This window comes from Pseudopodoces humilis, chromosome 1, assembly GCF_049639895.1.
Source record: "Pseudopodoces humilis isolate 2021_Gansu_Grassland_sample_001 chromosome 1, ASM4963989v1, whole genome shotgun sequence".
In the NCBI taxonomy this organism is placed as follows: Eukaryota; Metazoa; Chordata; class Aves; order Passeriformes; family Paridae; genus Pseudopodoces; species Pseudopodoces humilis.
The window spans coordinates 110462293-110486510 of NC_142200.1; the positions used below are offsets into that span (position 1 = coordinate 110462293).

At 37.7% G+C, this 24218-nt stretch overlaps 1 protein-coding gene across 3 annotated transcripts; it reads left to right on the forward strand.

The window, feature by feature from the left end:
• The first annotated feature begins 224 nt into the window (after nt 1–224).
• Nucleotides 225–20431, forward strand: TCAIM (T cell activation inhibitor, mitochondrial). Of its 3 annotated transcripts, none has more exons than XM_005518981.2 (11): nt 225–305; nt 2289–2364; nt 5508–5643; nt 6184–6337; nt 7248–7494; nt 9158–9280; nt 11885–11982; nt 13594–13685; nt 15708–15940; nt 16442–16573; nt 19896–20431. In XM_005518981.2, exons 2-11 carry the CDS (start codon nt 2336–2338, stop codon nt 20119–20121), a joined length of 1470 nt encoding a protein of 489 aa, XP_005519038.1. In that variant the 5' UTR covers nt 225–305; nt 2289–2335; the 3' UTR covers nt 20122–20431. The 3 variants fall into 3 exon arrangements, with proteins under 3 accessions (XP_005519038.1, XP_014103884.1, XP_014103881.1); XM_014248406.2 differs by lacking the exon at nt 225–305 and adding an exon at nt 744–896; XM_014248409.2 differs by lacking the exon at nt 9158–9280.
• The last annotated feature ends 3787 nt before the right edge of the window (nt 20432–24218 follow it).

Sequence of the window (24218 nt, forward strand, 5' to 3'; positions counted from 1 at the left end):
GAGGAACCGCTGCAGGCATAGCCGGACCGACGGGCACAGCAGCCTCTGGAGTGGGAAGGGGTCGCTTCCCTCAGGCGCCTCTGAGGGGCGGGGACCGCAGGGCGCGCGCCTGACGCCGGGGGCGGGGCCGGGGCGGGGGAGCCCCGCCCCCCCAAACGATTGCTCAGCGGAGGGGCCGCCAGGGGGCGGGAGGGCAGGGGGGCGCCGGCCCCGCCCCCGGCGGGAATCCCCCGGGCCCGCCCCCTCCGGGGCCCTCGGCGGGGGCGATGGGGCCGAGCCCCGGCGGGCGCCGTCCGGCCGCGTCGGTAAGCAGGGTCGGGCGGGGGCCCTCGGCGCGCCTCTCCGCGAGGGGAGGGCATGAGGGGAGGCAGCGCCGCCCACCGTTCTCCGGCGCGGGGGTCCGCCCGGACGGCAGCTGGAGGCCGTTACGAAGCCGAGCCCGGGCGGTGTGTGGGGGCGTCTGCTTGGAAACCGGGCCGGGCCACGTCGCTCGGAGCCCGCCGGCGGGGCGGGGGCCGGGGTCTGCCCGTGCGCTGGCAGGCTCGCGGCGGTACGTGCGCGCGGGCACGCGCGGCCCCGGAGCTCGGCCGAGCTCGGTTCGGCCCGACCCGGCATCGGCGGCTCCTTCTCCCGCGATTTAATCCTGAGGGTGCGAAAGGCCCGTGAGCCGGATCGCGGTCAGCTCCGCCGCCTTCTGGGAGGACCTTGTCTTTAGTGGATCTTAAACCGAATTCTACCGGGGCTCTGTGTTCAGTAGTTAAAATTATTAGTGGTCGGACCACTGCAGCTGGTTTCCTTTCAAGCAGTGAGCGAGTCACGTTCGCCCGAGCTTATTTTCTGAGCGCTGTCATCTTGTTGATTTTCACGCTGTTTTGTCCGTGCTGCCTCAAGTGTAGGTAAACACCTGAAACGGACAAGAGCGGTCTGAGCGGGGGTGGGGTGGCAGCGATGTGCGACGCCGTGGTGCCAGAGGCTTCTGCAACATAATTCATATTTTGTTATGTTTCAGCGGGTTTGGCTTTGAGGTGGGGTGCAGGTGAAACTTAGTCAAACCCAGGAGGTTTTGTTTTTCAGCTAAGCAGTGTACCAATTTCCAAGCAGTTAATAGAGCATTTAAAGCAAGAAACAATGACGCTTTTGTCTGGTTATATAAAGTGTCACCGCGGACTAAGTGAGATTGTTGAGTTTTTTCCATCCTCTACCCAAATGCCTGAAGCTAAAATTACAGTGAGGAAAAACTCTTTTATGACCGGAGAGCTTGTTAATGTATTTAATTTATGATTAGGTCTGTTGTTACAGACAGTGAAGACGACATGGTTACTGTTTTGCTCACCTACCTGAAAATCAGAAGACAAAAACTATCAAATGTTTTGGGGATTTTTTAGCTCAGTGTATTTTTTTCCTTCCACTATCTACCTCTAGTTAAAGTTTAGGTCCTTGATTAAGTATATTTGTATTAGTAATACGCACTTCTGAAGCTTCAGGTGTTCTGCAAAGTAGGTATAGGAAGGGTACTGACTGTATTGGAACACAGATGATGTTTCTCTGGTAGCTGTTCATCTCAGGCTCTTTAAAACACTGTATGTAGTAGGCATGTTATTTTGATAAGTGCAAAGTGTATTTAAAAAAAAAACAAGCTTGAAAACATTGCAAATAGGGAGCTTACCTCATAATCCCTAATAATTAGGTGTATATTTATTCGCACTCTGACATGCAAAGTGGTTTGTCTCCTGTTGGCAAATTCTAGCCTACAGTTGCCTAGTGCAGAAGTTACTGGTAAGAATTGCTAATTCAATTTTATGAATGTCAGTAAACCTTTGATAAAGATTCCCAGGCATTGTTGTATGACAGTGATTTTTCCTCTGGTTGTATATTACCCTCCCATAAAGTAGTTGGCACATGTGTTTTAAAGTATTAATATTTGAGTGCAGGATTTATTAAAAGTTTACACAGAATTCCATGTGTTAGTATTTAAAGAAAGCTTCTATTTGTTTGCTTTTTAAATCCTTAGGAATTCTTTTTCCGTAACTGGAGTACCTTTAAATGTTCATTCTCAAATCAAGATACTTTAACAACTCTTAATGCTGTCAAGACTCACTGTTAGTGAAGGAAAATGAAAGCATTCTTACACAAAGCTTTAGGTTTTATATGTGGTTGCTCAATTTTATATTACTATTATGACTTTAAAAGTTATCACCCAAGGTTTAGAAAATGCACTGGTAAGTAACAGGGGAAGATATTCATGTCCATTTCTAAAAGGGATTTTTTTTTTCCTTTTCTTTTTAAAGTGAGTTAGTGGATGGCTGAAATTTGGCTCCACCATTAAGTTGCTGAAATGTTTTGCTGCTTGAGAACCGTGAGAAGGTATGGCATGTTACTGACCTAATTTGTCTTTAGAATATGTTTCAGTGTTTGCTTATGACTTGCATATTTGGGAAACTGGTTTGGTATTTTTGTTTCATACTTATTTCTTTGACATTCTCATCTTTACAGCTTGAAGCTTTCAGCAGAGCATCCGCAGTTGAAAATCCTCCAAAGCCATAGGCCTGTCCTCAAGTGAGACACTAAAAAGTCTCTCAACAAAACAAGGGTTTTAAAATGGCTTAACTATGAGAATTATGAATATGATATCCAGTATATTACTGCGTTATTTAGTTATTAAAGCTTAGTGCTTCAAAATGTGTGAATACATCTGTAACTATGAACTTGATTGAACAGAGCTTTTCAGTGCCAAAGCTATACGCCAAAAAGTTGAACTTTGGAGAGATGAAGAAATAGGAAGTTGTAGGGAATAATTTAACCAATAAATTAAATCAGTCTTGGAGTATGATTGCATAATGTGTTCTGGTAGAGATTGTGTTTCATGTCTTTCGTGGAGACGCTGTCCTCTAAGTGATTGTGACCTTGATTTTAATACGAAGCCTTTCTCTCCTCTTCGGATTTAAATGAAGCTCTTGGAACAATCTTTGCTCCTTGTGAGTGAAGACATAAACATCTTTCTTACGTTTTCTCCCTCTAAACCCATTTTTATTCACTTACTTTGTCACTTCAGTTGAAAGATGCCTCAGAGTTCTGTCTTTCACCTTCAGTGAATGAATTCTTCCTTCTGTCACGCAGACTAATTTTGGCCTTTGAGCACTTCTCTTTTAAGCAAGTTCAAAATAGACTTTTGGCTGGAATCCTGAGCCTTCCTTCTAGCATGACAGTGTTGTTTAGATACAAAACAAGGGAACTAAAGTTAGCCATAGTTAGCCATTTTTCATGTAGAATAACAGATGGAATTTTAGGATTAATAAACTCAGAAGTATGATTAATGGTTTCCAGGTATGTTGAACTTTTTTTCTGAACTACTGGAAACATCATGCAGTGTAGCTTGAGAGTGGATGTGGGAAATGGTGTACAAATAAGGTGAACAGAAAACCAAGCTCATCTTCCTCCTCGCAGCTTGGTCTAGGAGGATGTGAATTTCTTGCATGGCAATCAGCTGCAATCAGAAGAGTAACTGGTTATTTTTTCCTTTGCTGGAAATATCTTTTTCCTTTTGCTGTTTTGTGTGCACTTGATACCTGAAAAAAAGAGAAAAAATTGTTATTTTTTTTCTCAGCAAGACAATTATTTTGGTGCTTCCAAAATTGTAAAGCATATGACCAAGTGGACTTTTATCCAGAGTGCTTTGCTTCCTGTCTTGCTTAGTCTAGTAGAGGTGTTTTTCCTGGGCAACTGTGGCATGATTTTGTCATTAAGAGCTTTCACTCTCCCTAATAATATTAAATTGCTGATGATATGGCGCTTCACCATCTCCTGCTGTTTTGAGTAGGATCATGGGCTGTAGTGATGACTAGTCTTAGAGTCTCTGAGATGCAGCCAACAAGGAGGCAGAAGTGTTTGCCAGTAATATATTTTAGCTTTTTTTTTTTTTTTTTTAATCTAACATTTCATCTACATGCATGAAAATTGTTTTTTAAGTCATAGTGGATTTGGAATTCCATCGGCCTTCTTACAACACGAGGGTTTTGGCCCACCTTTTAGGCAGAAAAAAATTAGTCTTCACTGCTTTCATGTTTCTAATTGAAGAGCTGGGAAGGTAGACAGAAAAAAGGTAAAGTAAGGGTCACTGCTTCTGCTTGACAACTCAAATGATGTCATTTATCATTTGCTAAAATAAAACATTCTGCTTATTGTGTGAGCGCAAATTTGGGGATTTTTTTTTTTTTTTAAATTATTGATAGCAGTTGGGAAAGTCTCACTTTTCTTTGTCCAGGATGATTATTTGGTCTAGGATTCTGGACAAATAGCTCTCTGTAAAATAGTCCTGCTAACTATTATTAATAGTTACTAGTTTTATGTGTTGGAAGCAGCTTTGTCTCTAATCTGTGATATATATTCCTATTTATAGGGATGTTTGAATGATACTGTGAGAAGTGAAACTGCATTGTAGTGCTTAACAGAGCAGAGTCCCTGCTTTTCTGATTTGCAGACATGAATGAATGTTGATCACCAAAACAAGCCTGTTGAATTTGTTACCTTGTGAAACCAGCTGAAGGAGAAACCTATTGTTGTATATCTTCCCATTCACATTTTCTTGCTGCTTTTATGTATACTGTCTCACCTCTTAGTGTGCTAAACCTGAATATTACCTTTGAGCTATGGCAGGATATTTTGGTAGTTTTTAATGCAAGACTTGGTTTTTCTTCCCATTTCAGTTTTCTGTTACACAGATGTGCTCATTACAGAACTGTTGTTTAATTTCTAGCTAATTGCAAGCATTCAATAATTTGAACTTTCTGAACTTCCTAGAACTTCTTCAATTTAACTTTTCCTTCTGATCTTAGGTAAACCAATCTTCTCCTACCATTAAGTTTCTTCTAGTCCCGGTTTCTTGCAATTCATGAGGATGAAAGGGCAAAAAGTATTGTCTTTTTACTTGTTGTTTTCTATAAAAGAGTATGTTCAGGAAAGTAGGGTTTTTTCTTAATGGACACAAGTATGGAGCTCAGAAACTAATGCAGAACTTTTTTTCACTGAATTGTGATTCTTATTCCTGGGTAAAATTTAGTATTCTTTTGGCATTGCTTGAAAAATACTGGGTTTGGCTTTTGAATTTGTAGGTTCAGAGGTAAATAAGGGTTAGCTTTTAAGAGCAGCTTCAGCAATGTCTACAAAAAATACTACTAAAGCCAGTATTTGCAATTTGAACTACTTGACTGGGGAATTTTTATTTGAGGCATATTTGAGAAAGTAGAGAGATTCCTGTACTTATTTACATGTCTTATTCAACCATTAGCATCCACCATTTCTCAAACCTATTGGATTGGCACTGTCGAAATACAGCTATATTAATCCTAAGGGGAAAGATCCAGAATGCAGACTCCTAATTTAAATTTTCCAGTTTTAAATTACTGTACTTGGAACTATGAATGTTTATTCCATTCTGTCACATTTTAATGTAGTTGTATCAATTTGTCACTTGATTGGTAGCATACATAAACATTTTACTACTTTGTTAGGTTATGTCTGGACAAGATATTGCTGCAGTGTGTTCTTCAGTCAAGAACTTTGTCAGGCGCTGATGCCATCAATGCTCTCAGACCTTTCTATTTTGCTGTACATCCAGATTTCTTTGGCCAGCATCCCAAAGAGAGGGTAAAAATACTTCAGTATGCTTTCTTTGTAAATATTTTGTATATCAAGGATGGAAATTTTCTAGTTTTCTAGCTGTCACAGAGACAAAAGTAATGTTAGAATTAATTATGATTGGTAACAGAGAATAAAAAGATGCACTTCCTTATTTTTTAGCAAGGATAGGTCGCTTAGAAGTCCCCTATTTGTTAATCATAGTTTCTAATTGTTATAAAGAAAATACTGAATCTTTCCAGGCTAACTTGTAATACATTTTACTTTATCCCTTTGAAATGCTATGCATTATATTTGAATCAATTAATTTCTTTAAGCTTGAAAGCCAGTGGGTTTTGGAATGTGCACAAATGTACAAGTATGTACAGCGTACAAATTTATTCATGCAAGGTAATTATAAATGCTGAGAAAATGAACCATATTACTTCTTCTTAAAAGCAAATGACATTTTGTGAAACCTTATTCTGCATGTAAGATTAAAAAGGTGAAAAAGATGAAAAATGGTTAAATTCATATATGTAATTTTTGTTTGTTTTTGTTTTAAAACAGGAAGTAAATGAAAACTCTCTGAAGAGGCTAAATGGCTACTTGGAGAACCTACAGAAACCAGGATTTCGTTCCTTTAAACCAACTCAGCTTACTTTTTATGTAAGAGAAAGAGAACCAAACTCTTCTAATGTTCAGGAATCCTTCAGTGCTTCAGGTGCTTTTATATCGTGTAGAATGTATCTTCCTGTTTTTAAATTCCTTCAGACCATTGCTTAGTCTTGTGCAGTCATAACAACTTTTCAACTGAATGAAATCCTGTCAAACCATGAAAATCTGTATTAGATCAGGCAGATGGGACCATCCCAAGTAATTAAACATCTTAAGCTTTAAAAAGCCTTGAAAAAGTGAGACATTACAGCCCTGAGGTCAAGTTACAGTATAAGTCTAGAACATGGATGTAAATTATAATATTCCTGCTTTTAATACCATTGCCATGTGTAACTGGAATAGCAGTTGGGTCCTTGTCCTCATTGCAATTCATGTGTAGCACACAATGTCAGGGCACTTGTAGAATCAGCAGGAACTTACTCTCTAAGCATGGCATCATCTAGGTATGATAAGTTTCAATTTACTTAATTGTCTCTTACCATTGAGACTACATAAAATATAGCCAACTTTAGAATGTTGCTTTTGATTAACTTTATTCTACATATTTGTCTCCAGTACCAATATGCCTTACTTAACAAAAGAGTTTCATTATATTCTATATCCTGACAGTCAAAATGCTTGAGTAAGTTGTGAGGGACCCTCATGCTAGAAAATAAAATCATGCTGGTTTTCAAGAAAATGGTAATGTTACGTCTGGTCTCCTTAACATAACATTTGAACTGGAAGCTGTCTTCTGCTCTTGAGTCAAAAGCTCATTTTCTAATTAGGGAAATTAGGCCCTGTAGCTAAGTGATGGAACATAGTTAAACTGCATTGTGAATTTTGCAATAAGTATTGAAATAACAGTATCATCATAATTTCCAACATTTTGTGCCTTGTTTAGCTTCTTGTGTAAGGGGAAAGAAATGGGAATGCATTTTAAATCCTTTTTATCAAATAATACTTGTTTTTTACAGGGTTTCGAGCAGTCAGTTTTACATTACATACTAGGGATCTCCTGAGCACAGTATTAGATATTCTCAACTCCTGCAGTTTGTCTACAGAGCATGTTCAGAGTTTGAATGTGAACTCTCAGCCCCACAAGGAAGCAAAAAGCACAGTGAACAGACCTATCAAATGGGATAAGACTTATTATTCATTTACTGGATTCAAGGATCCCGAGGAGGAACTAGAGCAAGCCCAGAGAGTGGAAACAACTTTACTGTATGTAATGCTTTCATTGAACTGAAATTTTAAAACCTTAATTGGTCATATTCTAACACTGAGTTTTTTAAATGTAGGCACTAAACATTCTGAACAATACAAAACTTTATTGTTCAACATGTAATTTTGCCCTGCTTTTTATAATTAGAGTTCAGATGAGCTCCTGGGATAACTACAGTGCCAGCAAAGCTCAAGTATTGCATCTTTTCCAGCAGTCATTTTTGGTCAATCTAGTTTTGGTTGATCCAGTTTTTCAGATATATGGAATATTGCTGGCCATTCAAAAAGAGACAGGGGCTCCACTTGCTCCAAATAGCTTCTTACTTCTTACAGGACTTCTGTAACACAAAGCTATATGTCTGTTAACTTTATTGTTCCAATTTCATTATCACATTCTGTTGAGGGTGGGATAATACATGAAAACTAAGGTTAAAAGGTTTTAATATTCATGGTATCTTAGTGTTGTGCTTCTCTTTTGTTGTTCAGCAGGAAAACCTTAATATTTAAGTCAATGTAGTCATAAATGCTGAATTTGCATTACATGTAGCATGTTTTGTAGTAAAGTTCATGGTTTAAAGAGCTTGTACATGCTCATTTTGGGACACATAGGCATTTTGGAGCCTTGAAAACTTTTTGTAACAATGAGATTTAGGTGCCATTTGCATTTTGAAATGAACGCAGAACTGTGCTGGAAGGGTCTTCAGAGCAAAGTATGCCCCTTGTCCTGCATACCACCTCAGAAATAAAACTACTGTAATTTACACAATCATAAAACACTTAACTGAGATTTAACATGCTAGAGAATATTTTTATGTGTTTTTACACATTTACAAGGAATGCCACGGACGCTTAGATATTAACAGTCTCATTTTAATACATAGCTGTCATCAGGCCTCCCTTTTTACTTGAGTTTGAATTTTTCTGCTTCAAATACAAATGAGAATGGAACTACTTGTTTGCAAAAGTTGGAGTATGAAAATTAGTTTATACTATGAACAAAGGCTAAGTCTCTTAAATAGTAACCTTTTCCTAGAAACAGAATTATCTATTGAAATTTTAGATGACTCAAAGAGTCATGTTTGTCTGGTTGTGATTATTGGCAAAAAAACTATAAAACTTTGACCTGTTTAATCTATGTTCATGTCAGCTCTGTAAAATTTACCTAACTTAGCCCTTTAGTACCACCTCCCATATCTTATAGTCTACTATGATCAATGATCACTTTGTTTGGGGTTTTTTTTTATTAGGTTTTGGGGTGTTTTGGTTTGTTTGAGTTTTTTTTTTTAAAGGCACATGCATGGAAGCTCCTTGAATTAAATTACAGAGTTCTGAAGATGTCCACCGAAATCACACTGATCTGTTGTTTTATGCCTTTTATACACACATCCAAGTTTTACAGTTTTAACACTGTCAGTGTTTTTGATTGTTTGATTTATTAGTCCTCTCCAAAGACATTAAGTGCCAGGGTTTCCTCTGTAGATATCTTAAGATGAAGCATTTAGCAATTTTATCTTCTATCCACTATTTTTAAAAAATCACTTTACCTGATAATTTAACTTGAAACACTTGTATTGGCAGTAAGAATTGAGTTAGCTGCACTGCTTACATGATAGATCATACAGCAGTATGCTTCCACTGTTGAGTATTTTTCCTCCTCTTTCAGGTCCTGGCTAGATGATAATGAGGCAAGTGCAGTAAAAAAGCTGAAAAAGAGTTTGCCGCTTAGAAAAGAATTAGAACGTTTAAAAATTGAACTTTCTCATGAACTCCAGCTCTCAGATATCAGGTAATTAATTAGATCACTTGAACTTGGATTAAGACAGTCAAAGCAAGGAACTGTTGTCTAATACTATGCTATGAACTTTTAAAGCTTATTTCAGCAAAACATCTATTTCATGTATCAAAACATATATTTCATATATGAAGAAGTGCTACTGCGCTGAGTATTTTTCTAGAATTAGTCTACTGGGACAAAAGTTTCCTGTTACAGTTTGCTCCAAGTGACCTCCTATTTGTAACTGAAAACAGGCTCCAGTTGAGGCAAACATAGAAGTAGAACTGGTGTGTATGTGTTAGTTTGGATATTTCGCTGGTTAAAGTTGCTTTTCCTGAATTCAGGTTAATATCTACAAAGGTAACTAGATCAGCAGTGAAATGCAACTTCACACACGGTGCATAGTGGCATCCTGTCAATGCTTAATTAAAATGTTCTTTCTTCTAGTGTTTAGGTTCTCACTCTTCAGAGGAGTTTTGTTGTTTGAAAGATCTGAGTGCAGTTGGAGATCCTGATTCTTTGGAATATTTCCTAGAAAATAATTTGTGATCCTTTTAATTTTTATGCCTTTGAGTGAGGATGTTATGAAGTGAGATATTCAGGGTGGGGAAAAGTGGCAGCAAAGGTATTCACAAATGGAAAAATAAACTTTGAGGGATTATTTCAAGGGCTAATCTGTTAGGTTCTATTATTTTAACCAGGAAAGAGAGAGTTGGAGCTTCTAAAATCATGCTTTTGTCCTTTCACCCTGCAAAAGACCCTGGTTTCCTTTAAGCTGAAGCCAGGCTTTTTGAACACAATTTCTAATGCTCTGTAACTGTGCTGTGGCGAGGGTTTTTAACATTCTGGAACAGTCTTCAGTATTAAACACATAGGTTTGATTTTATTCATGGTTCATATTAATTTTCTTAAATAGTTTGTGCTTCTAAAATATATTAAAATTACTGTGTTCCATGAAGAGTTATTTATCTGCCATGAATTACATTGTTATAATTCAGGAAAGAATGTGAGGGTTGGAGATCTGACAAGCCGGTATCTTAATAGGACACTATTACTTGTGATTCTGGAGCCTCGTGCTAGCGTTCACAGAGATCTGTAAAATAACTGGGTCACTGGCTTTATTCCATGGATAAGTTTAGGACAGATGAAGAAATGGTCACGTTTTTCTGTTCCCGTCTGGTGCTGCTGAAGGCAAAGTGATATTGCTAGGTAACAGTAAATAATTATTTGAATTACTTGTGTTTGATTAAATTGCCTCATTAGTACTGTGGCATAGTGCCATTTTCTGCATCCCAAAGAGGGAAGGTTTTGCTGGTTAGGTTTCCCTAGATGAGATGATGTGGGTAACCCCAGCCAGCAGCTGAGTACCCACACTTTCTGTACACCCCCACTGGAATGGGAGGAAGAGAATAGGAAGAGCACAAGCAAGAAAATTTGTGGATTAAGGTAGAAGTTTAACAGCTGAAGTGAAGCAAAACTGTGAGTTCAAGGAAAGCAAAAGGAGAAATTAATTATTTGTTCCCCATTGATGGGCAGGTGTTTAGCCACTTCTGGGCAGTTGGGCCTCAGCATGCTTGGGGAGACAAACCATAACCATGAGGGTCCCCCTTCCTTCTCCTTTTCTTCAGCATTTATTGTTGAACATGACACGTGGTCTGTAATATCCCTTTGGTTAGTAGGAGTCAACCAGCCTGGCTGTGTTTCCTCCCAGCATCTTGTCCACCCCAGCCTACTTGCTGATGGTGGTGAGCAGAGTGGGAAGAAAAAGTGAAGACCTGCACACTGTGCTAGCACTGCACAACAGCCAGAATATTGATGTGTTATGATCACTGTTTATAAAATATGGGTGTTATGAAGAAAACTAACTCCATTCCAGACAGACACAATACAGTAAAGGAATGGGAACTTTCCACTTTGAGACAGTTATAGATCAACTAAAAGTCTGTAAAAGGGTGCACTTTCTCAATACACTAAATTCACAATTTAGATGCTTTTTGAAATTTGCTTAGCAATCAGTCTGTTTGGTCTGTGATGGAAAAGATATCAAAACTATGTGTATTAAAGCCAGCAAGGTAACACCTGGCTCCTGAATGGTTTAACAAAAATTACTCCTCTGTAACATATGAATGATACATAGCAATTTTCCATTGGAATCATAGTAATGTTTTGGGCTAGGAACCAAAAAAAAAGAAAATAAAACAATGTCCTTACATACTGTATTTGCTCCTCTGGACAAATATTACACAGTGTCCAAACAAACTGCATGCTTCATGACCAAACCAAATACTGGGTTGTCTGGTGCTGTTCTCTTACTTACCCCCTTCTTAATGGGGGAGAGATTTACAAGTTCTGTCTACCTGGTTATATATTGTTTTTGTTGGTGTTGGCTTCCTTTGTTTTTCGTGACTCAATTTAAGAAACACTGGAATTTTATTTAGGCTTTTTATCAGTTCAAATAGCATATGACATGGATAGCTTTTGAGTAGCCTTTGCTTTTATTACTGTTGTGCTATTTTGCTTGTGTTAAAAGGCTTTGAGCTGCATCTCAACTTCTGTGATTTTTTTTTATTTTTATAACATTAAGGATTAAATGCTTTCAATTACATTTTTATTTAGGTGGCAGAGAAGCTGGGGCATTGCTCACCGCTGTAGCCAGCTGCACAGTCTGGGTCGCTTGGTCCAACAGCGACCTGAAATACTAGAGAATGTTAAAGGTACTTCTGTTGCTTGTTTCATATATCCTAATATAGTATTGATTCAGAAATGAGCATGGCTCTTCTGTGACAAGGGAGATCAAGTTCTTTTTCTAAATTATTTTGGTAAATTCATAAAGAAACTTGTCAGGCTTACTGAAAAGCTGGTGAGAACTTACATTTAAAGCTGATGGGTGTTTTTTAAAGTGACCTTTCCTTAGAGTTTATTTACTGCATTCAGCTTCTAGTTTATTTCTTAATAAATGCAAGTGGAGTCTGTTGAAGGAACCAGAATTAATATTAACAATGAAGATAAAAAATCTAATCTGAACCTCTCAAAGGGTGGAGGTAGCAGTAGATTGTTGCCCATGGTAGATTCAAGACAAAAATGTGAGTAGGTCTCTAACCCTAGTGAGGATTTACTAGAATACCTTTAAAATGCTACTGTTTTCTTTTCTTATGTGTGTTCCATAAAATAACTGTATTAAAGTCAGTATTTTCTCAGGAAAAACTAAAATATTTTGTATACCTGACCTACCGTTCTTCTCATATAGCTGTCTGACCTGTGGCATTAGCTATTTCCTCTAATTGTAGTTCCACATTTTATGCCTGTCTGCAGATATTCAGTTTTGAGTGACTTCCATTTGAGGGTTCACCTAATCCTTTGCTAAAAGACAGAATGGGAAGGACAATGAGCAGTAGTTTTAAATTGTATCAGATTTCAAATTAGTTTCTTTTCCTGAGCATGCTAAAGATTGAAAGCATTAGTGAAGTCTGTCTTGTGAACCTGTTGTAGTTTCCATCTTTGAAGATATTTAATAATGCACTTGATAAATACCTGTCAGTAATTATAAAAGTACAGTTGATCTTGCCTTAGGGTACAAGGATGGACTAGGTGCCTTGAAGTCAGTATTGCCCTTTCTTTGGGATTTTGGAAAAGTGATTTCTTAGAGCAAGAGCTTCTACTTAAGCCTCGTCTTGTAGATTAATACATCACACTGGAGACTTTTTTGGAAGCTTATTTTGCTAAATAGTTGCCTATACTTTTACACTAAAGAATTCTTGAGGATCTTTGTATTCAACTTAAAAAAACATACACTCAAAACTGATCTATCACCCTAAAAATCCACCTGGAATTAGCCTTTTATGTTGTCTCTATTTTGAAAAAGAATAAAGACATAAAAATTCTTACAGCTTGAATGCTGCTGAGAGTTCTGAAATAGAGTTGAATAGCCTTATTAATAGTTATGTGAGCAACTTTTACTTTGTATATGCTTCAAGCATTTAGGGTGTGTTTCCTACTTTATACATGATTTGTACAGATTCTTTGAATATCCTCTTTGATGAGTTTTTCTCATATTTTAAAAGCAGTCATAAGAAAAAAAAAGAAGTAAATAAAAATCTATCAAGTTCAGACAGAGAGAAGGCAAATGCCGGGTCAGGTTTGTATGGAAAAAATTCTTTAACTGCACTTTTCAAGAATCTTTCAAAATAACAAAAGCACCTCCTCACGTGCATTTGTGCTGCAGAAATGCATTGCTTATGACATGTTAGCAGCCTAGTTAAATCTTTAGTAATTGTAAGAATGATTGCAGTAAGCCAAATCAGTAAAGAGCTTTGTTCAATCTCTAGGACGCACGGTGGTTTTTACGGACCGCTCAGGTATGAGTGCAGCAGGTCACATAATGCTGGGGACCATGGATGTTCACCATCACTGGACCAAAGTAAGAAGATTTCAAATTAAATGAAAATGCCCCTTGTTGTGACATCCTTTTTTAAACTGTAACAAAAATATTAATAGGTGCAGATAACCGACGAGTGATCTAAAGCAAACACTTAGCTAATGTGTTTAGCATAATGGTGTACATTGCATTTGAAATTTAATCCTGTGCGTGCTGTCATTAACAACAGTCTTTGCTAGATCTTTGCTTTCATTAGTAAGTCAGTACTACTTCTGATTAGATATAAAGAAAACTAATTTGTTATGCGCTGTTCCAGTCTGTGCAGTGAGTCCTGGCAGAATACTTTGTGAGAGCTCATTCCCATGAAAAGCTAGTGGATTTTATTCTGATCTTTTGTAAATCTGAGATTTAAAGGGAGTTGTGAACTGATGATTTCAGTCAATGACTACTAACCAACCCTGTCACTCCATTTTGTTCTTTTAGGCAACTAATGTGGATGTTGCAGAATTTTATCTTTAGTGACTATGTCAATTCTGCTGCTGCTTGTGTAAAGTTCAGAGTTGATAAGCTTTCTGACATCCTCAATGATAGCATTGTATGCAAAGGACAGAAACTAAATATGTAGCAATATCAACATGTCACTTGTGGAATTTTTCTTTAATCTTGGTTACTGAAACATTACTGATAATTCTATCAAAAAATACTTCTTTGTAAAGGAGGTTGGTGGAATTTCATAGTTGGGAATTTCACCCTGCTAGAATATCAGAATATTCTATTTCTGTATTCCAGTCAGTGAATATATGAAAAGTTAACAGTCAGTCTTGGTAGTGGTTTGAATTTTTGCCTATATATTTTTCACTTGGGGGGGGGGGGGGGGGGGGAGAGGTGAAACAAACCAAGGCTTGTTAGTGTGAACAATTTACTAAGAATTTAAACGGAGAAACTAGAATTTAATAGAAAACTTCCTGAGATTTGAGAGTATTGATAGTCACTGCAATGAAAGTGTTCTGATTATACTGAAATAAGCACCGAGTTCCTTGAAAAGATAAATGCTTTGTCCTTCTAACCTTTGCTGTGGGTTTTTTCCAGAGAGGTCATAAAGCCACATAAAATGCCAAGCAGATGGAACAATGTGTGTAGTTAGTTGTAGTGATGGTATTTGCTTAGGAAGACAAAAGAGAGGTGTATATTTGAACCTGAAATCAAGGGCTTTTTATTTTGAAATGCAGTGAAGATCATGTGAAACATTACCCAGAAAGTCAGTGAAAATCTTGTTGAGATTGGTGAGTCAATTGGTTTCTAGAGAGCATGTTTGTCCAATTCTACCTCATATTAGAAAGCAGTCCTAAGTGCTATTACTTTTTGCTACAAGAAGAAGGAAGTGGTTAGAATACTGTCCAAGTCAGTATTCTGCAGTCTGTAGAATGCTTGGTCAGAGCAACAATATTTAAAGTATTTTGGTATTTTTCTTTATAACAAATGCAAATGCTGAACCAACCAAATTTCATTGTGCCAAAAGCTGTTCTGATTCTACTATTAGAACTATCTACTATCTATTCTGCTATTCTCCTGGGTTTCTAAAGAGATAGTTCTGAAATCACTTGATTTGTTCCAGCGGTAATGTTTGTTTTTATTGTATGAAAAACTACTTTAAAATAATATCAACAGGGTAGATGATAGGTAGTGACTACTGTATGAGGAATAGCTCTACCACTATAACTGTGACAATAAATGTACTGTATAGGTGTCAGATTTTATATTTTTTTATGTGAAACGATTGATTTCTGACTATATAGAGCACTTCCATCCATGTTTTGGAGCATGTATATTATAAATACAGAAAATACTTAAAAGTGTTTTGTACTTGTTAAATTATATCTTGTCCCAAAACAAAAACAGTTGATATTTCTCACTTTTAGTATTCTTTGATTTTAATTTTTTCCCCTTGGGTCCTATGTTTGCATTGTTAAGTCTCTTTTATGGTTTCTTGTTATTTTTTTAATTTATTAAAATTAACCTTTAAGCTCTGTAACATAAAAAATGTTTGTTCATGTGTATGCACAGATTTTTGAGAGACTGCCAAATTATTATAAGCTTCAAAAAAGGCTGCTGCTCTTGGAAGATCGGATAAGCCAACTCCTGGGAGGCATCCAAGTAATATATATTGAAGAACTACAACCTCTGTTGACTCTAGAAGAATACTTTGAGACTCTGAACTCTTTCTATAATAAATTACGTGACAGCAGACTACCTTTTCATCCTCGCAGTCTGCGAGGCTTGCAAATGATTCTGGAAAGGTAGGTGTTGGCAGGAAAAGTTGATTTCTTTTAGAGCTTTTTTACTCTTTCTTCTTTTTGTTACACTGCTTTTTGCTCTTGCTAAGAAGAAAAGTGATATAATCTCGGGATTTTTATTATGTGGAAGTGTTTTTGTTTCTGAAGGTTTTAAGTGCATTCTTACGGGTTAAAAAGGAACCAGACTGAAGAAAATTTTGCTTAATTTCATTCAAGTTGGACTCAGAGTTCTGTCTATTTTAGAGTGTTGTGCTGGGTTAAATCAAAAGTTTTTGCTGTTGTGATGGTGTTTATTTTTGAGTATTATTGCCTTTTGAAATGTAATTTTAAAAAAGCGTAACCTACTATATTTCTCTATTCTTGTGAACCAAACTTGATAACATTTTATCAATTATTCTGATTGAGATTAACTTATTTTATCTTTAGATTTTTTCTGAAAGTAATTTATATAAATAGTTGCATTTAAAAAATTATACCTTATTCTCTACTTCCATGTTTCCTTAGTGACAGATATGCACCAAGCTTACATGAATTTGGACACTTTATGATCCCAACGGTCTGTGATCCAGCAGCTCTTCAATGGTTTATTTTTGCTAAAGCACAGGAAGCAAGAGAGAATTTGAAAAGAAAGGAGGAGTAAGTGTTCATGTGACTCGATACATTTAGCTCTTTAAAATCTCTGCATGTCTTGTTTTTTATTTGGAGAAGGAGGAGAATTTTAAAAAATGTATTCATACTCTTTTGCTGAAAAAAACCCTTTTGTTTCTAAAATAGAACTTTACCCATCAGCTTTACTAAGTAAAGAATTACAGCATTAGCAAATGCAAACAGTTATTAGAAAATACCCTCTTTCACCTCGTAGGGACAATCATTCAGAAGTAAAATATCTTTGCTTCACCTTAGGACTGCTTACAAGACAAAATGGCATAATTCTTTTTACAATTATGTCCCCAAAGAGAAAGTGGAAAACACCTTCGTTATGCATAAGAAAAGCAGGAATTTTTATTAATGTTAATTAAAATGTGACAAAAAAAGCACTGAAATCTAAACCCAAAATAACTGGGACCAACTAGAGAATCGTATTTCTAGTTGTTGGTCAGTTAGTTGAGAAAAATATGAATTAGTACCTAACAAAGCAAAGGAAAAAAAATCAGGAAGAATGATGAGAGAAGCACCTTGTGGGTATTCTCACAGATGTGAGTGACACAAGAGCGATTATGGTAGGGAGTCACAGCACCATACTTAATATTAGGGCCATGCTCTGTAATATCCATCAGAACTGTGAATTTGGTTCTTGACCTTGTACCCTGTATGTGTCTTTGAGGATGAAGTAGAGATACTGAGGTTTTTTAGTAAAATACTGTTACAGGTAAGTGGGTGGTACTTTTCCTTTCAGAAGTCCTTACTGCAAGGTTTTACTTCTGTTTTGGAAAGCTTTTGAACTATCACACTGTCACGAGTGTATACATGATGTATAGATACAGATATGTTCTTGAGAAGTTATTTTAAGTATGAGTCTTGCTGAAGGCTCTATGGTTTTAGCTCTGTTAAGATGCCATTACTTGGAAAGATATGTTTTGCAGGTGGACTTCAGTAAACATGATTTGTTGGAATTTTTCCACAACGCTAGTCCAGCTTGGAAGTTAAATTTTTGCCATATAAATTGTAACTACTGAATAGCTCTCTATGTAACTGTCCACATGTGACAGCTGGGAAAGTATTGTCTATAGATTCTGGGAGGGATGTTGTAGCAAATATACGCATTTGCATCTGGGTAACTCACTCTCCAAAAATCCTTGCGCTACCGCACTTCATAAAGACACTAATCCAGGAAAACTGTGCCCTCAGAGTACAAGCAGCTGTGTTGTAAGAATGTAAGAGCCAAGATGCATATCTTGTGTGCTGAATGATTGCTGGTTTGTATGAAATAGTAAACAACTATACTGGTTCACAATGACTGTCCCCATCATCCATTAGCTTTTGGAGAGGCTTTATGCATGGGGCAAAAAATGTGGTGGGTTTTTACTCCGTACTCCTTCTCAGTTTCTGTCTGACTGCACTTGAAAAAGTACTTGAAACTGGAAACATCTCATGTTAATAGCAATCAATAGACTTTTTATTTTCCCCCCTCTTAGTTGTCTTATTACTTTTTGAGCCAATTTGCATTTTGTGGCTCCAAATATCCAATGGCAGCAAATTGCATATTTGAATCACATATGGCATGTGTATATGAAAGAGGGAGGAGGTGTTCTGTGATTTATAGACCCACAGCCTGATGATTTAATTTGTCGTTCTTTTGTTCTTGTGTGATAGGAAATACAAGACAGTCATTCTGTATCACCTCTGCTTTTGTTTTGTAGCTGTGCCGTATTTCCTCTTACTTGTCTTTTATCAAAGGTGAAAACTCCTTTTCCACTTAATGCTTCCTTGGACTCATTCATGTCCTTCTGATTTTCCTTAGCCTCATGTGTGTTGGTTAAAGATGTCCTAAAATGAAGGAAAATACTTTGATATGTACTGGCTGTACTTTGCACATGGACTTGAATGTTTTGTATGCAGTAAACATCATAGAGTGGCTGTAATTCTGACCTGAATGCACAAGGAAATCCAAATGCTGCTGCTCTAGAAAGTTCTGTTATCTGTGTGGATAATGTCAGTCTTCTAGTAATGCAGGATTCTCCTTCCCATGCTTCTGTAAAGTATCAGGTTTGTGTGGTGATAAAGATGTAAGCTTCCCTGTGGAAGTGATAGAAAACAATCCTGCAGTTCTCCAGCTAACCAAATTCCTTCAAGGGAGCCTAAGCTTTCACAGAACTGGAAAGCTTGGTGTCTAGGTGCTTGGGAATGCACTCAGGAAGGTGGCATGGAAATGGTCCATAGAGAGGACAGGCTTGCTCTAAGTTAATTCACTGGCTTGGCTCATCACTGACTGCCAGAGTGGGCTGGGTTCTTGGGCAGTGATCGGAGTGCCTCAGCAGAGCTCAGTGCCATGCAGGTACACAGAGGTCCCATCCTGAGCTCTGGAGAGCAGTGGCAAGGCCCTATAGTAAGTAGCATTTTCACATGAGGCAAGTGATCTCAGTAGCTGTGTCTGTGCTTAGCTTGGGCTGATTCACATCCCAGTGGTGCTGCTGCTTTGTAGCTCCTCCCTGTCTAGCGCAGGGTCTGTGCTGTAGGGCAGCAGCGGTGCTGTGTCTGCAGCCAGGCTGGCTTGGAAGTGCAGCTGTGTTCCTGTGGCACAGTGCCCAAGCTAGTGGGGCTGGCTGAACCTGAACTGTCTTCATCAGTTGATCAGTCACAGCTCCAGTGACTTAATTAAATCTAAACATTAACTTTCTTTCTGAGTAGTTTGAGTTTGCCATGTGGTGTCTTATTTCTCTGGGGTGAAGAAAAAAATCATCTGCAAGCTTTGGATTCAAAATTCATAGGATCATTTACATTGGAAAAGACGTTTAAGATCGTTGGGTCCAGACGCATCAACAAAGTTCTGCAATTGGGAAGTTACTAATACACTTAATATGCATCAGTTTACTTATCAGTTGTTGGTTTTGATGACATAGAGAGTACTGGTTTAAGACAGAGTAATTATGAACATGATTTTATACTTCAAACCTAAACTTCCAATGTTATTTACATATTTTTATTCCTTACATTAAAAATGGAGCCTCACAGGATTTTTATTTTTGTGTTTTTCCCAGTTACTTAGTGAGCAAAAAGATGTGATGGCATGGGCTTTGAAATGTGAGTCCATGGGCATGCGGTGCCCATAGTCTTGGAAGAATGCTCACTCTGACTTCTGAGATAGACACGTGTATCAACCTGCACAAAAATCTCAGATCCACCATTCAGTATTTCTTCTTTTAATATATGTTCAATATATATTGAAATGCTTATTACAAAGCAGGGTTTTTAAGAGATGAAGTTGTAATTTTGTCACTGTGTTGTCTCCATTTGCTAGGATGATGATTACAGAGAAGGAGCTAATCAATACTTCCACTGAAAGATTTTCTTTGGAGCGGCTGTATAAGGAACCCAGTGTTTCCAGTGCACAGATGATAGAGTGTTGTAAGAGGCTGCTGGAGGAATCGTTGCCCTACCTGCAAGGCATGCACCTTTGCATTTCACATTTCTACTCTGTGCTGCAGGATGGAGACCTGTGTATACCTTGGAACTGGAAAAACTGAGGGATGTATCTGATAATCAGATGAATTGTTTTATTTTCTGTAAGAGGTTATAAATATGGATGTTTTTAAGAGTAAATTATTTAAATCTGTATTTTGATATCAGTATTCAGCTCACAAATTTTCTTCCAACTGCTGCTGAGAAAGGATTGCAGTCCTAGACAATTAGCACACTGCGCAGTATTGGTAGTCCTGGGAAAGACATCTGTACGTTATTCATACTACCGTAGAAGTCCCAGTGTATGGCTACAGTTGTGAAACCGCATTTTTGTAGTGAATTCTGAAAATACATTAAAGTGCAAGTCTTCAAAAATGTGCCTGTGTATTTTTAATATACATTAATATCGCCAGATAGATCATCTTAAATAAAGAGTGTGCTGCTCCAGCCAGACATTACATGCTGTCTTAAGGGGTTCACTGAGTGCAGAAAATGCTGTCGTTTCATATTGCTGCCTATCACTGAATTAGAAAAAAAAATACAAGGGGAAAAAAATCAGAATATTTCTCCTTTGCAGTAGAAAGCAGTTAACTTGGACTCTACAGCAGAATTTCACGGGCTGGTCCATCCAACATTGTTGCCTTAGAATTCCAAAATATGCCATTTCTACTGTCTGTGGTTACTTTAAAGCAGATGTCATTCTCTTCTTGTTTTCCGGCATTTGATCCATAAATACCGACAATCCTCTTTACTTACACTATAACAGATTGCAAATCCCATACACAACACTTAAACCCTGAGTAGTTTAATGTGACATCTAAGGGAAGGAAGCACTGATTTGTGTGGGATTGTCTGCAAGAGTAAGTATTTCTCAGTAAGAACAAGGCGTTTGCAGTATGGCAAACGCGTGGATCCTTACTGGTACTTTATTCCTTGAAAAAAAATGAAATAAAGTGTGAATGCATGTCAACACTTTTTTATTGTGCTACATGCCAAGTTACATTTTGGTATTTGAATTACTACTTTGCAAAATATCGTTTGAGAAAGACCAACTGCTTAACATTTCTGGATTTGAATTTACCATAACTGGCAAAAAGAAAAGGCGTTGTCAAATGCTTATTTGCCTTGTATTTTGATTTGTATTAAGCAGGGGAATTTGGTGTGGTTCTGTTTTTTCCTGTTAGAAGGCTCAGTATCAAGTTGTTTATTAAGATGTCAAACTTAAAGCAAAAACCCCCACTGTGGTCTCACAGAAGCTTTGACTTCCTCAGGCCTTCAAATCCAGGGGATTTACCAGCAATGCCTGGAGAAGTTTTGAAGATCAATTGACAGTTTCTTCTAAGTGGTTAATTTCCATGGTTCATGCCCTCCCTCAGTCCATCTAGCACTGCTGATACTCTGTGTCCCCCCTGTGCTAAGCAAGTGAGCCAGTCCCATCAGCTGCAGCCCAGCAACATTCCCTCTTTCAGCTCCTTGAAATTAGGGTGTCTTTGGGAATAAAAAGACTGTATCAGCAAGTTTTTTTCTTTCTGGAGTTGAATGACCCCTTATAGAGCTTGAGGGAAGAAGCAGCTGTCCAGTTTGACTGTAGAGGAGATGATAAAAGGTCTGAGGGAAGGTGAGTGGGTACAAACAAGAGCCTGGGGTGATCCTGTAAGGACTGACACACCACTGAAAGTGATGACTGCACCTTCTCTTTGCAGCACAGAATGGACAACTGGAACTGGCTGGAGAAGAAAAGAGCCTTTATGAAATAGAGCATGGGATGTTTCCACAAGTAGTGTAGACCCTGATGTGGAATGGGGATTGGAGAAGGCAAAACTTGACAAGGGGGAATGGAACTGAACTTAAGTGTAGAAACGGTTAAGCAGCTGCTGTAAAACATTTCTAGTCTGGGATGCGTCTGAAATTTGCACCATTCCTTCTGAGGGAAAATAGCCAAAATCCTCTGGCAGAATGTGTCAGCCCTCAAAGGGTAACATTGCAGCTTTCTTTCCTGGTGATGCAGCTTTCTTTCCCCCTCCAGGCTGGGGTCTTGGCTCTGCAAAAAACCAGAGTTTCAGTCCTGCCACCCTCCCACCACGGAGGTGGTTGTCTGACATGCCATGGGGGTTCCCTCTTCTGTTAAGAGTTTTTCTTCCTGAGTTCTGAAGGAGATACATTATGAAATGTCTAAAACTACTCAGAAGTTTAGCAATATGAAAATGAAGGTTGAGTATAGGTCAGTAATTCAGAAGTGTAAGGTCTGGGTCTTAACAGTGGTTTTTTTATAGTGCACTTTCTGTAAGTTTTTGCTGCTGAATGATCAAGTTGCCTTTACAAACATATGGGCCTCTTTACATCCTTTAGTATAGAAAAACAGTGGGGGAAAAATGTGCTTGTTGTAGGTGTTTATTTGGTCATGTTTGATTTTTGAAGACTGTCACCAAAGTAACAGAATTGTTCATTTAGGTAAATGTGTATGGGTTAGATCTGTCAAAATTACATTTTGATTTCTAATATTTTTTATATGGTAGGGGAAAAAAAGAGGTTAGAACTGAAAATCTTTTGTCACTATGGAAGGGTGGGAACAGATGATAAATTGAAACTGTTGTGTTTTTAAATAGTGCAGAACACCTCAAATTCTGTTCAACAGACAGTGCTGTCACCTCATTGTGAAAATATGTTTGAATGAGTACTGACATCTACTGTACTTTTATGCAGTACAACACTTCTGCTTGCTCTGTGACCAACAACTAAAAACGTTTGGTATGAAGTTTCAAGAGGCATCCTCTTTAAAAGCAAATCCTAATATTAAATTAGGTGGAGTTGGTTTGTTGCTTTAATCATTAGTGTTTGATTTAGGTTTGAGTTTTTCTACTGTTCAGAAATTTGCAGCATACATTTGAAAGGTAAGTATGAAACCCTACCACTGATCAAAGAATTGAAATGTGCGTTGGTTATCCGTCATGAGTCAATAAACCGTGATGTCCAGATCATGTCATTCTGCCTCTGAGAGTGGTTTAGTATTTTAGTGCAGCTGCCAGAAGGAAATTCAATGCTAAAATAAAAGAGATGGGGGCTTGAGACAAAATTTATCACCTTAACAAGTTATTTTGATGCCGCTTAATACTGTGACCTTGAGATGCAGGCACTGGCAAACAACGTTTTCCGTTTTGTCAGGTGTTGGTGTACCATTTTACAGTATCAGTTCTTTGTGAATTCCAGTGTTACAGAACTCCTGCCTGTGTTTTAACAGCTGTGTATGAAAATTGCATGAAATTGCATGCAATAGTGTGCGTTTTGTCATTGTTCTTAAGGCTATTAGCAGCTGGGATACAGTCTCCAGCATTGGTAGGCTTGTATTCATGTTTTGTAAGACATTCAAAAGGTTGATAATGAATCTTAAGGAAGACTTAAAAAAGGAAAGTCTTCCAGAAGATTAAAGCTGATGTATCAAAGCATATCCAAAATTCATCAAAACTCTTTATGGAAAATGTAAATCTCATCTGGTTTATGTACACGACAGCTTGAAAAACCTTTCTGAGGAAACTGAAGTTTTTACACGTAGTAATTTCCAGTTGTTTTTCTGAAAATATATTGTATTTGTCTGAAAAGTGTTATCTCTGTGACTCCTTGGACATATTCATGTACGGTATCTGTGTAGAACATGAATACAAAGATGAGACTTTCCTAGTATTTCTTTACAAGCTTAACATTATGCAAATTTGTAATACAGAAGGGCAGGAGTATTTGTTGGGAATTGCTTATAAAAAGGAAGCATAACTGAGAAAGAGAAAACATAGCTGTAAATACAGTAAAAATGTTAATTTTAAAAGTTGAGAGAGGTGGTCCTTTTCAGCTGCATATAACTACTAGAGTAAATTGACTTTAAAATACAAGATTAAAAGCTGGGATCTCAATTCTGTGCATGGAAAAAATGTCTAGATATCTCCCTGGAAAACCCTGTTAAAACTACATATAGTATATATTGATGTAATGGGAAAATAATCTTGTTTTGGAGTTTGTCCTTTTCAGCTACATATTCCTTACACAATTGCTTAAATGCTGAATAATTTAGCACTTCATTTTTGCTAAATCCTCCGATGGGGCACTGTGTCTAAGTAGCCAGACTGATTGATTATGAGCTCAGCAATGTCTTTAAGGCAAAAAACATTTAGAA

Excerpts from the sequence above, each read along its gene's own strand:
- TCAIM (XM_005518981.2), top strand. The coding sequence starts at position 2,336 with ATGTTTTGCTGCTTGAGAACCGTGAGAAG. Across the intron at positions 5,644-6,183 it reads GCCAGCATCCCAAAGAGAGG|GAAGTAAATGAAAACTCTCT; the intron begins GTAAAAATACTT and ends GTTTTAAAACAG. Across the intron at positions 11,983-13,593 it reads AATACTAGAGAATGTTAAAG|GACGCACGGTGGTTTTTACG; the intron begins GTACTTCTGTTG and ends TTCAATCTCTAG.